This window comes from Astatotilapia calliptera, chromosome 20, assembly GCF_964374335.1.
Source record: "Astatotilapia calliptera chromosome 20, fAstCal68.1, whole genome shotgun sequence".
NCBI lineage: Eukaryota > Metazoa > Chordata > Actinopteri > Cichliformes > Cichlidae > Astatotilapia > Astatotilapia calliptera.
This window is the reverse complement of record NC_137441.1, coordinates 33979313-33994503: the sequence shown is the minus strand read 5'-3', so window position 1 is coordinate 33994503 and position 15191 is coordinate 33979313. Positions and strand designations below refer to the sequence as shown.

Sequence of the window (15191 nt, the reverse complement as noted above, 5' to 3'; positions counted from 1 at the left end):
TTGAACTGGGGGAATTAGGAACACAGAAACCATCTGGAAAGAATCTGGTTTGGCAATGGCTGTATTTGTCAGCATGACAAAGATCCAAAATGCACTGTCAATGCAATACAAACATAGAAAAACATCATCTTGATGGAACAAAAGGCAGCCAAAATCCAAAGAAGAGCTCTGATTGTCCTTAAAGAAGCCTGGAGAACTTGAAGACTGCTTAAAGAAATTAAAAGAAAACTTTGGCTGTGTTGAAGAATACAGGTGGTCATATCAAACACTGACTTTCAAGCTCATTATAATACTTTTATACTGTATTTCCATCCATATATGTGCATGTTTCCCAGCAAAATATGAAGAAATGAGGAGTGACTCAAGACTTTTGCACATTACTGCACTTCACACCATAATTAGAGGCTAAACTGGCTCATTAATTGATAAATCAGCCAGCAGCAACTGTGATGAGCCATTAATAACTAAACCTGTAGCACAATAATAACAATAAACCTTAACAGTCTTAGGAATAATATATAGATAAATCTGATTCATTTATATATTATTCATTTATAAATATGTAAGCGAGGCTCAGACAAAGTAATTTCCAGCCACAGTTTTATATGTTGTTCTCGAGGACGCGGACAAACAACATTATATTTATGGCCCTGTGGGCAAATTGCCCAGGGTTGAAAAATGCATCTCTAAAACTGCTCATATTTATAACTCTCTCTTTCAGCCATATCATGGCACATGTGACACCCCTTTTGGTGTAACTATTCTGATCTCTTGATGTATACAATAAATCTCACAAGAGAAGTCTGATTTAAAGACACTCTGATCCAAATAAAAAGGCTGCTGCATTTCTGAGCGCTTTCAGCAGCTATAAATTATTTCAGTAGTGAGAATCAGTGTCTGGTTTGCGTGTGCCGTTTAGCATCAAACTGAAAAGTCCACAGTTGTCGACTTGACCAGCCTGTCATGCAGTAACAGGCTTTGGAGATTTCAAATAAATCAAAGTAGGTGGTAGTTTTCACGTAGTGCTTGGATAATCATTCCCACACTGACAGCTGCTTTGTCTGCTGCTTTCTCTGCAGTGCACTCTAAATGTATTTACTATACACCTTAGGTTACCTCTACAGTGATCTGGGGCTGGTCTAATCTCTGGGACTGAGAAGAGAGAAAATATAGAGGGGAGGAGATGATCAAGGGGAGGAAGGTGAGCGGTGAGTTTAAAGAGGAGCACTGGAAGGATAGAAAAGCTGTCAGGTGAAGAAAGGACAGAGGGAGGGTGGGGGGGCTGCAATATTGAGCAAAGGAGATTAGAGACAGCACAGGGGAGGGAGAACAGAACAGCAGGAGAGAGCATGGGAGTACAGTAGGAGTGAGGAGAGGAAGACAGAGCCCGCCACAGGGAAGCACTATCCTATGAGTCATTCACAAATAGCTGGATCAGAGCCTGTGCAAGCCTGAGACTCCCTACTATGGTCTGGGGGATTTTAACAAAGAGAGATTGATCACTGACTTCTCTCTGGAAGAAAAAAAAAGAAATAAAGAGAATAAAGTCTCTCTTAGTAAAGCCAAGGCTGTCTCATTGAGGCTCTTTTAAAGTGAAATATTGCAATGAGCGAATCAGTCCATGCACTGCAGTGCAGCGGTTTTTGATGACGCTCAGAAGCTCGCATGCTGATAACCCTGAACAATATTTAATGATTTTGTTTTGCACAAGTGGCACAGCATGGCTTCTTTTTAAAATGTTGAAAAACTCATAATTTTAATGAACATTTGACTGGAAAAGAGAATCGTAAGACTACAGTTCTCAAAATAATTGCCTTTATTTCTGTTTGCGTTTGGAAGCTTTTTACCTCTCCTCCCCAAATCCTTCTTTTCTGCCATTCTCTCCAGTCAACAAAGATGTTTTGCAACCACAGGGCTCAGTCTCATCCCTCTTACTCCCGCTCATCCTTGTGTGTTCACCCCCTCCGAACACGCTCAGACACATGCACTGCCATACCACCGCATGCAGAAACACTGGCACAGGCAACAGAAATAGCAGTAGACTGTGAGCGAAAAGATAACAGCCTCTGCTGCTGTGTGGGTGTGACACAGCTCTGCTTCATCATTCCAACTCTCTGCGACAGTCAGGGAAAAAGGGACTGAGAGAAATCACTATAAAGTGCAGAAACCAGTGGCTTTCTTATTTACTGTCTTGCTCTGCTGAAAGACTTGCAGTACTCTTCTGATGTCACCTATGCTGAGCTCCGAGTCTTTGAAGAGCTCCGGAAAACTGACAGATTCAGCATTTGAGACATTAAAGTGGAAATGAAATAAGGGCTAAATTTTTTTTTCCTGCGGAGTCAGTTAAAAGGCCATCCTGTTGCTCAGTGGTTTTGCCTGGAGGAAAGTCCTGTGTCAAGTCAAGCGGTCTGTCAAGCTGATAGGTTTGGTTTTACTTTTCTCTCCTCTGCTTCAGACATGAGCAGTCAAGTTGTAATGCTTGAGTGGGGAAGAGGGCTCTCTCTGCATCATGGATGAACGCTTCTTTAAACCCACCAAAACCCAGTTTTGTGGAAAACGCATTCATTTTCATATTAGCAATATTTTTTACTTCCATAAAAACAAGATAAGGAAAAAAACTGCCTCCGATTATAAAAATTTAAGGTTCATTTTCTATTCGGGGAAGACTGAGAGGGCTGGATTCCACTGGGTGCTGTCCGTGGTGCTGAAAAGCAGCCACATACATAATGAGGTTGTCTAAGACTGTGATTTGCAACCAGAGTTATTTCTGCAGATGCCAAAAATATATCCACAGTGTGTGAGTACTATTTAGTGAGCAGACATAAAAAACAAAACAACAACAAAAATCAGCTGAAAGTAATGAATAACCTGCCTAAAATTGAGAAATGATTGAATATGCAGTTCAGCTAGTTAGGCTAAATGGAAAATTTCACAAGATCCACGCATATTTAATAACAAGCAATAAATAAGATCCACAACAGGTGGAAGAAGAGGTGCTAGATGTCAACTGAGAGGTCTAAAGGAGAACATCAGGCAAATCTTTGAAACGACAGCTGCAATCTAGGGCTGGCAGTCAAAACTGGATCTCTCCTGCACCACTTCAGAAGCATTAAAAACAGCTGGATTACCTGTTGGCAAAGATCCCAGTAAAGCTCAGAAGCTTTGGTGAACCTGGAAGCCCCCCCCCCACACACACACACAACAAAACAATGTTAACACTCCTGTCTTGTTCAAAGATTTCCCTCTACAACTGCAGCAGAGAGTCTGCAGGCAACAGTCTGTGATTCCTGAGATTTAGTGCTTTGATACTTAAAAACCAAAGTTGGGTGTACTAGCCGTCATGTACATTAACTTTTTTTTATTTGTGGGTCCTGAGGGTAAGTGGATTTTAGTGCCTAGTAAGAGTTGAAGAATGTACAAAGAGCGCTTGCTTGAGCTGAGCTATAAATTACACAGCTGGATCATTCTTCTTTTCAGCACACGGAGAAATGTTAAATACTCAAAGCCACATTGTGATTCTGGGTGAATGACCTGGATCAGCAATTATTTCTGTATGTAAAAGAGACTATAGAGACTATGAACTAACCAGAGACGGTGCTAATCAGATTATTACTCTTAGTAAAATCATTGATTTGAAGGTGGGGCTGAGTGAATTGTAGAGGCCATGTCATTCTATTTTACTTGTGGTAAGAGAGCTTGGCCTTGCAGGTGGCAGTGTCTTCATGCTTTCCACTTTGAAGTAATGGTGTGTGTGAGGAATCCATTACTTTAGCTCTAATGCCCTGCTGCGATGTTTGTGGGGGTACGTGACACTCCATTTCCTTTCATTTCCTGGCCTCACTGCCAGAGGTTCAGATTCACAGTGTAAAAAAAAGTTAAAAATAAAGACAAAAAACCCTGCTCCCTTCTTCTCCCTGGCCCAAATTATTGTCAGGATTTTAGTCACGAACATGTTTTTTTCTATTTTGATGATACCAGTGCACAGTCTTAAAATAGCATTGGTGCTGCAAGTGAGAGAAAAACAGGTTCACGTTAAATATGCAGAAATCTTAATGCAAATTGAGCATCTTGTGTTGTCTTGTCCTGATTGCATTTCAACCAATCTTAGGAGGACACAACTCTGCCCCCCTTACTGCCATGAAAGACTGCAAATGGCTACAAGCCAAGGCACTATAAGAGCTCAACAAAACAATGTGTTTCTCTCTGAATTTCTGGGAGTCCCCACGGGGCAGGTTGCATCCTGGTTATCCACAGAAAATGGAGCAACTCATTCACTGGTGCTGTGTTCCTCCTCTGTCAGCGGTGTAGCCAGCACTGATGGTGAGCTCTGTGTACATTTACTTAACTGCTGTCCCACACTATGAATTTAAGGTTGATCATATACCTCGACAGAAAATAATTATTATACCTCTTTATTAAATTAAACTGATGTGAGTACTGTGACATGAAGACATTAAAAATTTAAATGATTATTTTGATTTTGACATATAATTCTGATTTTTTAAACTAACAAATCAGTTTATTTTGAAATCAACCAGGAGATTATCGTATGTAAAAAAAATAACCAGATTAGTTGCCGTGTTGAAAACAATTATGATAACCCAATGATGCAGAACAGCCCAGAGTGTTAGCATTTGAATAGCTGCAATCTTTGTTCTTCTTTCTTAACACGTTGCCACACTGAATTTGAAACCAAACAAAAGATACTACACTAAAGTGAAAAATGTCAGGTTTTACATAAACAGATTTTACACCAGTATAGGAGGAACACACAGTGCCTTTTAACACAGCAAGCCACTGGTTAGAGGTGCGGTAGTAACTGGAGAAATATTTTTTGTCAAAGAAAATGATTAAATGCAAAATTCTGTGGGAAATATGTAGAGTCTGGGCTTTAAAAAATAGTATTAAATTGGCAGCGCAACACCAAGTTAAATTTATATGTTTTCCCCTGCCCCGCAGTGCTGTTTTCCCATCTAGATTATTTTGATGTGAGTTTCCAAAAATCCATTTGGTTATTAAAACAAATACATCCACCAACATGGTTGTGAGCAGCTTCATGCAGGAAAGTACGCTGTCCGCCCATATCACTTTAGGAGGAAACAAAACTTTGACAGATTGACAGGAGGCAAACGTCAATGGCATCCCACTTGGCTGAGCTGTAATGTTAGTTAACTGCATGTGATGCATTTTCATACCTGAAAAGATTCACAAGATGACTTTTTTTTCTTTTAAATTATTGTTAAAAATTGTAACTTTTTGGTTCTTTGAGCAAATGGCATCTAGTTCATTGCATTGAAGAGAGGGCACTGTTTTGTGACCCCTTGTCACTAGGTTACAAACATTTCTGCAGATGATGTCACCAAAACAGGGAAACGTACTGCAAAACAATGTAAACATTTAGAGGAAAGACATGCAAATTTAGCTTTTTGGGGAGTACAGGACCTTTAAATATGATAGTAATCCAAGTGGAGAGAATTTTTATACTGCTATATTAATACTTTTACTTAAATAAAGGATGTGCACAATCAGCTAGTGGTCGTAATAAACATCTATCTGCACACAGTAAGGCCCGAGCGGCCCTCCCTCCTCCACACATGCTGCTAAACACCATGCAGGAGCTGGTCATTCATCCTTTTTGAGCACATGAGGAGACTCCTGTTGGCTGCTCATGTCAGCCTGACAACCCGCTGATGGTGACTTTACGATGTCGCAGTGTGACACCTCAGAGATTTCTGAACTTCACACAGAGACAACATTTCACAAGGCACTTTTTTTTCAAAGTCCAGCCTAATGGGACGTGTTAGTGTCACAGCCAACAACAACAAGAAAAAAGAAATGTTGATATAGCTGGATAGGATGCACTTTTTTTTTTAGCTATTGGACTGCTCATTGTGCTGTGCTGCAGAGTTTCAAGAACACTGCATCACACTTTTTATTTTGAGTTTTTGCTCCTTTTCTGTGTTCTTTGGCAGTTTTATATGCAGTCATGTAAATATTACTGTGGTTTCAGTTTAACACAAACCAGCCTCTTGGAGAGTGGATTTTGGTTCAGCTGAAGTTTCTTTAGTCGATGCCCTCCCTGTGTTATAGAGAAAAAAAAACAACAACAACAAAAAAACAGATAGGCCTCCAAGACACCATTGTGTTTGGTACTTAAAAGGAAGGACATCTAGTCCTTCTCTGCAGTCAGTGCAGTGTGCAAGCTTTTATGTATGAACATGGAAAGGACTGAAACTAGTCAAGATTTGGCTTTCACAATAAGAGCGCTGCAGGAATCTGGTATTTTTTAGAGAAATGGTCTGAATGCCAACTGCAGTCAAATATTTTTTGTGACTATCAAACTTAATGCTCATTAATATAAAACAGAGAGTGAAAATTGGGATTTTGTTCAAAAACACAATTCTATTCATTTTAATATATAAATTAAAAAAACCTTCATACCACATTTAAATGACAGGCAAGACATAAAGTAAAAACAGCTGTTTTTTTTTTTTTAACAAACTACTGCCATCTTAGGGAAGAATAAGAGCACTGCAGCAAGAAACAGCTGGGGAATATTTAGCCTACATTTACACATAATGCTGAAAATCTTTGTGCTACAGTTTGTGTAGTGAGTAGGGATGGGTATTGATAAGATTTTAACGATTCCGATTCCATTTTCGATTCTGTTTAACGATTCGATTCTTTATCGATTCTCTTATCGATTCTTTTTTTTTTTTTAAAAAAGGAGAACACTAAGGTCGATTAGCTCAGAGCTTTGTTTTATATCTTCTCTTTGAACAAGATAGAAATTTAGGAGTAACATGGCCTTACAAACCCAACAGTGAGATCTTGAGAGATCCAGCCTACGGCTCTTCAATGGGGTGTCACAGGGTCCCCAGGAAAAAAAAATTGTAAATGTAAAATAATAAAATAAATATTCTTGTGAGACATATCACATATTGACGGGGTCGGGTTATGTTAAAAAGTATAAATTGTTATACTTTGTTCATTGGTTCAAAGGTACCCCACACTTCTTTTTTTGTTTGCTTGTTTGTTCTGGTGTATTTTTCATTTGAACTGTTACTCTGCCAGAGTACTCATATTTACAAGATGGCATTGAACGCCCCATTGGTGTATCAGGAAAACTATTTTGTACGTATGTTCCTTGAAGGGGATTGAAGTCGTTCTTTTTTCCACCGCAGCGAAGGGCTAGGAGTAGGAGAGGAGCTGCTGTATGTTTTTGTTATCGAATCGATCTGATTGTGAAATAAAGCATATGCAGTGAGAAAGCAACTCCAGGAGTCATCCCTGCCTTAAAGCTGCAACATTCTTCTGTAGCAATAACAAAGTATAACATAAATTGTTCTGTGGCAATTACACAAGAATATCCAGTAATGTCCCTGCCTACAATTAAACACATTCACTTACCAAAAATCGGGGGCATCTGCTGTGGCAAATGGGTGCAAGCCTTTGACCACAAACTTAGACACTGCTCGGTGACATTAGTCTATCCTGGCCTGAAAGGAGACGCTACCGGTAGACTGCAGCGAGAACTGCCAGCGAGCGCCAGCCAGACTCTGTCTGTCTCTCTCATCATGGTCACCTACATGTACAGTAATGGCAGGTCTTGTAATAAGGCAGATTGCGCTAACATAATATGCACTGTTAGTTGATTATTTACCTGCCGCATTAACGGGAGAGGACGTGCAAACGTTAGCGCTGCTGCTGGGTTGAGAGTCACGAGTCCGGAGCGGAATTAAAAACGCGTGTCATCGCGTGTTTTGTGAGCAAATGCTTTTGCATATTCGTAGTGTTTCCTCCCTTAAATGAAATATCTACTTTGCAAGTTGCCCTGTTGTCATCGGTTCTCATAAAGTATAATCAAACTTTTGAGCGTTTGAGCCGCTTAGGCGCCATGTTTCCTGCCAGGTAAATGACGCTCCGCAACGTGGTGACGTCATTCGGGGCGACTGGAATCGATAAGGGAATCGTTTGCAAAAATGGCAAACGATTCCAAGGAATTGAAACAGTGGGAACCGGTTCTCAACAAGAACCGGTTTTCGATACCCATCCCTAGTAGTGAGTTATCTTAAAAAGTGCAAATTAACATGTGCTCAGTGAATAACAACTTTAAATATTTTGATATTAACAAATAGATTTATGTTAGAAAACAGATCTGTATGACAACAGATGACAAAAATGATGTTGAATCAACAGAAATACATCTTGTGTAAATATTTTATTAGTATTATTTTGTGGCTTTATTAGCAAAAATTAAGTGAGGAGGAAATTATGACATTCACAAAAAAATCAAATAAATTCATTTTTCTTCCGATGTAATTACATCCATAACTGGAGTTCCTTTGACTTTATTTCACAAGAAAACAATCTCTCTAAAGATAAATGCTTTCCTTTATCAAACATGTGGTTTTAATACATGTTTTTTTTTTTTTTGCATGAGCCCCAAAGGTTGATTCTGTTCATGTGGATGTAGTGTTTTCAGTGGGAGAAATGTTTCGTCACCCATGCAAGTGACTTCTTCAGTCTCAGCGCACTGCAGGTGCCGTATAAACTGTTCATTGCATAATGACAAACTAGCCCACTGAATGAACAGTGAGCTGTGAGGTCAGTTCTTCCATCATTAGTATGCAAATCGCCATGACCACTGATCAAACAATCACTGACAAGTTAGCTCTTCTGTGTTGTGCCATCCGCTTCGCCAGAGGAAATGGAAATCCTCCTGGCACTTAACAGCGTACGCTACATTGCTTCGTTTGCGTCAGGGGACCCGATCTTTGGGGTGGACCAGCTTTTGGCGCAGAGTGTTTTAGGGTTTAAAAACTATGGAGACGCTGTGTTTAGAAAAAATGCACCTCATCTGTCCCGATACTCCTGTCACATGAGGGATCACTAAGGGTTTTTGCTTAGGCAGCGGTTGTCCTCTCCTGGATCAGCTGGAGAGATCCAGGGATTTGGAATTTATTAAACTCATTATTCTGGCAGGACATTTTGGTCCACAAAGATGACATTTTACTGAACCTTGTGTTGCTTTTTCACAGCTTTTGTATTGCTAAAATGTTACTGTTCGCTTATCACTCAGGCAGGCTGATTGATCAGAATCAGATTTGACCTTTAACATTGCAACTTATGTTCAGAAAACACATGGTGCACGGTACAGCCAAATTCTGAACCAGAGAAAGCCTTTTAAGCCTTTATGGTTCAAAGTTTCTGCCTAAAACACAAACCACATTATATTTACTATTTAAGCTCAAGAGATTCATCATTTCTGTTCTCTTAAAGGTTGCTTCACTGTCAGAGTGGGCTGTTAAACGGTCACAGGAGGTGACTGTAACGTACACAGCTTGTTTATTGTTGCAAATAGCGCTGCTAACTTGCTTTGTTAATTGAGTTGATCATTTTCTAAAGTGTTGGGGTGAAAATGGACTCCTTATGTCACCTGATAGGACATTAAATTAAACATAAAACAGAAGCTTAAATAAAAAAACGAATCTGGTACCAAATTCTCTCACATGTAATTCTAATCCTGAGACTTAAAACTAATTTTCCCAGCAAAATCCACAAACTGTACAGATTGAATAAAGATTTGGTTGTGCTACCAAAAACATTAAAAAATACAAAACAGTAACTAACACATGTTCACATTTAGAAAAAATGTTTATTCACATGGATGTTAAGTTGCATCACGCAGCATCAGTGGTATCCACGAGCAATAATTACGGTAAACTAAATTGTTTAGTTTAATTATTGTTTAAACTAAAAAGGAACAAAAAGTGCTCAGTAAGCAATAACATGTGGCTGATATCTTAATATACAAACAAGGACACAGGAGTGAAACTAAACTATAAACAGTGGTGTTTACAGAGAAACTGAGAATCATCACTATTCTCAAAAATGGCCCATGGTGCAGTGCGGTTTCTTAACACGTATCCCCATAGTTTGGTATAGCTGAAGCATGTACACCTAAAGTGTGAAAACGACCAACACATAATACTGAGAATGTGCCTCAGCTTTGTCCATACAAAAAGTCACTGATTAGTTTTCCCCGACCAACATATCCCGACCAACAAACGGATAAAACGTCTTCCAAATGAGAAATAATTATTTTCTGTCGATCTTACACAGAAAAATGCAAACGTGAGGGAAAAGCTTAAAGAAACAAAAAACAAAAACCATCACTTAACTGTTCCTGCTCAATAACCAATAACGTCCAGGCCACACCAACAACAAAAAAATAGAAAATAGAAATAGCACAAGGAATTAAAGCGCAGGAACAAGTAGGATAACTGCTTTAAAGTGCTTATGACGACACAAAAACACAAAAAGGCCTCTAAAAGAAGGCAAAAACTTCAACCTCAAAATCACCACAAACAAAAATCAGTCTGAGAGGTCATTGTCTTTTGAATACTGTAAAGGTGAAGGGGTAAACTGCTGCACAAAACCTTTCTGCAGGAGGCCGCAGCTCTTAAAGTCCTCCTCTGAGAAGGGGAGGTTCTTTAAAAGTCTGTTTTCAAGCTCCTCTATATATGCATAGTTCAGCAAAGCCAGTGGGCTGGATGAAGCACAGGAATCATTATCAGGGCTGTTCTGAAATAATGTCACGCTGTCGTTCTGATCAATCCCGCAGTGCTGACTCATGGTATTCTCAATTGGCAATGTGTGGTTGTTCTCACACTCACTGTGCTGGTTATTGATTATTTTGGCACTTGTTTCTAAAGACAACGTTGTGGTCACACTGGGCTTCAAGCAGGCATTGGTGTTTGCCAGAATCTCCACTGGAGAAAAGCGGCTCGGTGCGATTTCGCTCAGTGGCGTTGACCCTTCCCTCGCTCTTTCTTCTGTGACTGTCTGGACGATGTTGAGGTTCCACACATCTCCAGCCCCTCTTCCATTTCTGCTGGGGGTGAGCTCTTTGCTCAGGTCCAGGAGAATACAGTCAGAGTCCTTTTCACTACTTTCTGTTTCTGTCTCTTCCCCAGATCCATCCTGCTCCACACACTCTGCCTCCCAGGCTTCTTCACATGACTTCCCAGATCCCCTTACAGGAGACTCAAATACCACTCCTTTAGGAACAAGAGGATGGAAGTGTTTGCGGCGAAGGCTAGTGTATGCTGATGAGCAGAGTTGCCTCTCTGGCTCTCTCGACATGTAGTGTCGGACTGACTCTGGTACCAGGATTTCATGGCGTTTTTTGTGCGGGAGTAAGGCAGAAAGACTTCCAGGTACACATTTTCCTACAATGGGTATAAGGCAGGTAGGTTTAAGTGCTGAGACAAAATCCTCCAGCTCTTGGTAGGAGGAGTGATCTGAATAGGGTACTACATGGACATAAGGGTGGAAAGAGATCAGCGGCCTGCTGGTGGGCAAGATGGCCAAAGTTGGTTGTTCTTTGTTCCACTGGTGCAAAGCAGAGGCACAAATCTCTGACTGGTCCACAGCTCTGATACGGCCGGCCCCTGGCTCAGTAGTGAAGACATCAGGCAGCTCCAGAGCTTTAAGGGTCTCCATTCTCTCAAAGCTCACCTCAATCCAGGTTTTAAATTCCATCGCCAGCTCCAATAGCAGGGACTCTTTACCTAAGGAATAAAGGCCTGCAAGACGGAATAAAGCAACAAGAAAACTTTAGACCTGCAATAACTGACCTTTTTTTAGCTACTGAGAATCAGCAGGAACAAGTTGTGAACACAAGAATGACAAATCATCACCTTCTAAGCTGAGGATGTGAATTAATAGCTTTGAAAGTGAGACAATGTGTTTATCAGAAATCTGAGGAAGAGCTTTGTGTTCAAAATATCGCACAGCTACAAAAAAAACAAATTTTAAAAAATCCTTCTTTTCAATCCCAACATTGATACTGATATTGCTGTTTTTGTTAATTTTACATGTACTGTTGTCAGACACACCCTTTGGCAAAGAGTGCAATGCGACTCCTGTGTATGTAACATTAGCTTTTGTCCCCTAATGGTGGTGGTGAGGCTAAGGTTCCTATTAGTGCTGTCAGCGTTAATACGACGTTAACACCACAACCGCATTAACGCGGCAAATCCCCGTTAGAGAGTTAACATGGATCGGCCCTGGCGAGGGCTGCACGGCATCAACACACGTGCAGCCCTCGCCAGGGCCGATCCATGTTAACTCTCTAACGGGGATTTGCCGCGTTAATGCGGTTGTGGTGTTAACGTTGTATTAACAAGATTAACGCTGACAGCACTAACTCCTATTAATCTTTGGCAGCATATACACCCAATAAAAAAAATACAAAAAAAGCCATTTATGCACAGTCACAATACAGTAACTGACAGGGCTGCAGCAAGCTGTTTAAACTGACCTATGATAACATTGTGGCTGGGGTGGCTGCGAATAATCTCCTTAATCTGTTGAGTGGCTCGCTGTCTTGATGGCAGGGTACGGTTAGGGTCACAGTTAGTGTTGTCCAGGTACAGCACATCTATAGTGGCGTAGGTCCGTAAGCATGGCTCACGCAGCATTGAAGGAGTGTATCTAAAGTCGCCTGAAATAAATCGGCGCGGAATGTTAATTTACGTGATACCAAAAACTTGAGAAATTAAATCCAACAGGACACAACTTGAGAAATTGCATTTTTCAATGTCTGAGAAGCTTCAGAGAAACAGACCAGTGTATAGAATGGAGCCAAAGTAGCCTTCGAATAGAAACATGACAGCCCCTGGACAGTGGTTGGCATCTATCAGTGTGACCGTGAGCCTCTCCTTGCCAATATCATCCAGTGGGAGTAGGTATGGCTCACCCACTTCTAAAGGATGGATCCACTGTTCTTTCACCTAAGCAGACATGGAAACATTCAGAGGAAAACCAAAAAACATCAAAACCTTATAAAAGACTTTGGTGCAACAGAATATCTACTACTCCAGATCACGGTCAGGTTTAGTCTGAAACACGTTTAAGGTTGATAAAAGATCAAAGTTTGGAAACTATAGAAATAACACACCACTGTTATTGTATATTTTGTATAGGGTTGACATGTTGTGCACTCAGATCAGAGATGCTTGTGTTTATAACCTGGCAGTATTGAATGTTTATGTGAGTTACTGTTGCCTCCTATGAGTGTGAAACAGCTTGGCCAGTCTCTTCTGACATCAGCAAGACATTTTTGCCCAGAGAACTGCCGCTCACTTAATGTTTTCTATAAGTGTGCATACTATAGCTGTCCACTGCAGGGTTGAGGGTTTGACACTTCATCTGTCAAAGTGTCCTTGGTACAGAACATCTGCCATTTTACCTGCTGCTTCTGTGTCGGGCTCTACAGTAGCCAAACACATTTGTTACTGTTCTTTCTGTTCCAAAACTCCAGCTTCTTGGCTATAGAAAATCATGTAGCTGGATAATCATTAATTATACCTGTGCTGTGCGAGCCCAGGTGTAGCCAATAGCTCTAATGAGCTCTAATTCAATAATTAAAGGTTTTAGATCCCGTGCAGCACTGCTTCTACACTCAAACATGCATTTGTTTCTTTATTTTTAATGACTACACCCTCCCTTACCTGCAGCTTGAGTTTCAACAAAGTGGCGGTTGTAGGTGAGCAGTAGATGGGGCGATTGCTCCACGTGGACGTCAAACCTGTCGTGTGGTCGCTGTGCATGTGGGACAGGAAAAACAGCCGGGTACCCGGACACTTCCGCACATGCCAGAAGTCCACGGCCAGCGGCGTGTGGGGAATGACTTTCCCGTTTGCGGGCATTGTTATTGCCACCGCTTGAGGTCATCCAGCTGTGTGGTCAGTCGATAGATGTCACGGGTTTTTCGCCTGTGGCCAGCTGTTAGAGACTAATTAAAGTAATAGTTGGGAGTTTGACGGGCAGTTAAGGTTGTCACAGAGCAAACTGCGTATTAAAATGTCAGCAGAAACACAACAGCGTGTTGACATAAACAAAAAAACAAAACCCTTCACTGGCTTCTGGCTAACGGAATCGCTAAATACAAATTTAACACTCGTTACTAAAGGCTACATACTTTTTTTTTCTCGTATTGACCTCTGATTTAGGTTCAGAAAATCTTCAGCCCAACCTTGAGCACCTTAAACAGCTGGCCGGTCGTTACATTTTCACAGTTGCGGTGCTAACAGCAGCTGTTAAGCCCCGCCATTTCTGTTTTCAATTTAACGCTCAACGCCTCCTTTTCCTTCTTCTTCTTTGTTTTCTTTATTGTAGCGGTCATGCTGCTTATCTACAATACTGCCACCAAAAGGCGGCACTCGGCTGGATCCATATAAAAAAAACTAGAAACACCCCCCCCCCCCCCCCCCCCCAGCAATAGCAGTCACCTCAATATGCTTTATGATGTAAGGCAAACACTAAAAACTTACAATGTTAAAGAGAAAACCTCATCGAATGGTCCCCTCGGAGCAGCACTTGGCGACAGTGGAAAGGAAAAATAATGAAATTTCTTTTTATAGGAAGAAACCAAGGATGTAGCAAATCAATTTCAACAATATCCATTTTTAAAACTGTATTTGTAAATCTCTAAAAATATATATTCAATACAGGAGGCTACCAGACATACACAACGTAAGTAAACTGTTGTAGTATCCACAAGATGGCGCCAATAGAGCGGAAACAGTCGCTTCATGGCAACTTTGCAGGGCATTTATTGTGTTTCTCATATTTTACGAGATTATAAATTGATAGAGAAGAGCGCTTGATTATTTCCGAAATATATTAAAGCTTTAAACAATTCTAAAAAAAAGAGAGAGATATACTGAAGACTTTGGTGTTTGGATGATGGATTGATTCCCCTCTGAAACCTTCGAGACTTACTTACTGTATCTAATATATGACTATATATATGTAACACTCATAAAAATCATCATCCCAATATGCATTATTTGTTATATACATTGAGAAGGGGGTACTGCTAAATGGGGTCATTGCTATGGTGATGATAGGAATTCACTGTAGCGCCCCACCCCCCGCACCTCTCCACCCTTTTCCTTTGCACGCTGTTCACTTTTCAGGATAATACCTGGGACTGCTGCGCATTCCTCTCTTATCACGCGGCATGAGTTCTCTTTCCATACAGGAGCGCATTAATCACACGCTGCTTTACAGTTAATTATATCACCCCCAAATGCACGCATGCGCCCACTCTGCAAGGATTCGGTGGAACCCCTGTTACTATTCACTTCACATCTTTGTGATGGTTCCACAGCGGGAAA

The 15191-nt window shown here is 40.8% G+C and overlaps 1 protein-coding gene across 2 annotated transcripts; it reads right to left on the bottom strand.

Annotated features, from left to right (window-relative positions):
• Positions 1–9638: 9638 nt before the first annotated feature.
• dclre1b (DNA cross-link repair 1B) lies at positions 9639–14176 on the bottom strand. Of its 2 annotated transcripts, XM_026155158.2 has the most exons (5): positions 13991–14176; positions 13521–13804; positions 12635–12800; positions 12329–12511; positions 9639–11591 (listed from the first exon to the last, which is right to left on the bottom strand). In XM_026155158.2, the coding sequence occupies exons 2-5, from the start codon at positions 13716–13718 to the stop codon at positions 10378–10380; spliced, it is 1761 nt and encodes a 586-aa protein (XP_026010943.1). In that variant the 5' UTR covers positions 13719–13804; positions 13991–14176; the 3' UTR covers positions 9639–10377. The 2 variants fall into 2 exon arrangements, with proteins under 2 accessions (XP_026010943.1, XP_080151038.1); XM_080294912.1 differs by having other exon boundaries at positions 13521–14176.
• Between the last annotated feature and the right edge of the window lie 1015 nt (positions 14177–15191).

Excerpts from the sequence above, each read along its gene's own strand:
- dclre1b (XM_080294912.1), bottom strand. The coding sequence starts at position 13,718 with ATGCCCGCAAACGGGAAAGTCATTCCCCACACGCCGCTGGCCGTGGAC. Across the intron at positions 12,801-13,520 it reads TGTTGAAACTCAAGCTGCAG|GTGAAAGAACAGTGGATCCA; the intron begins GTAAGGGAGGGT and ends ATGTCTGCTTAG. Across the intron at positions 12,512-12,634 it reads TGGCTCCATTCTATACACTG|GCGACTTTAGATACACTCCT; the intron begins GTCTGTTTCTCT and ends GATTTATTTCAG.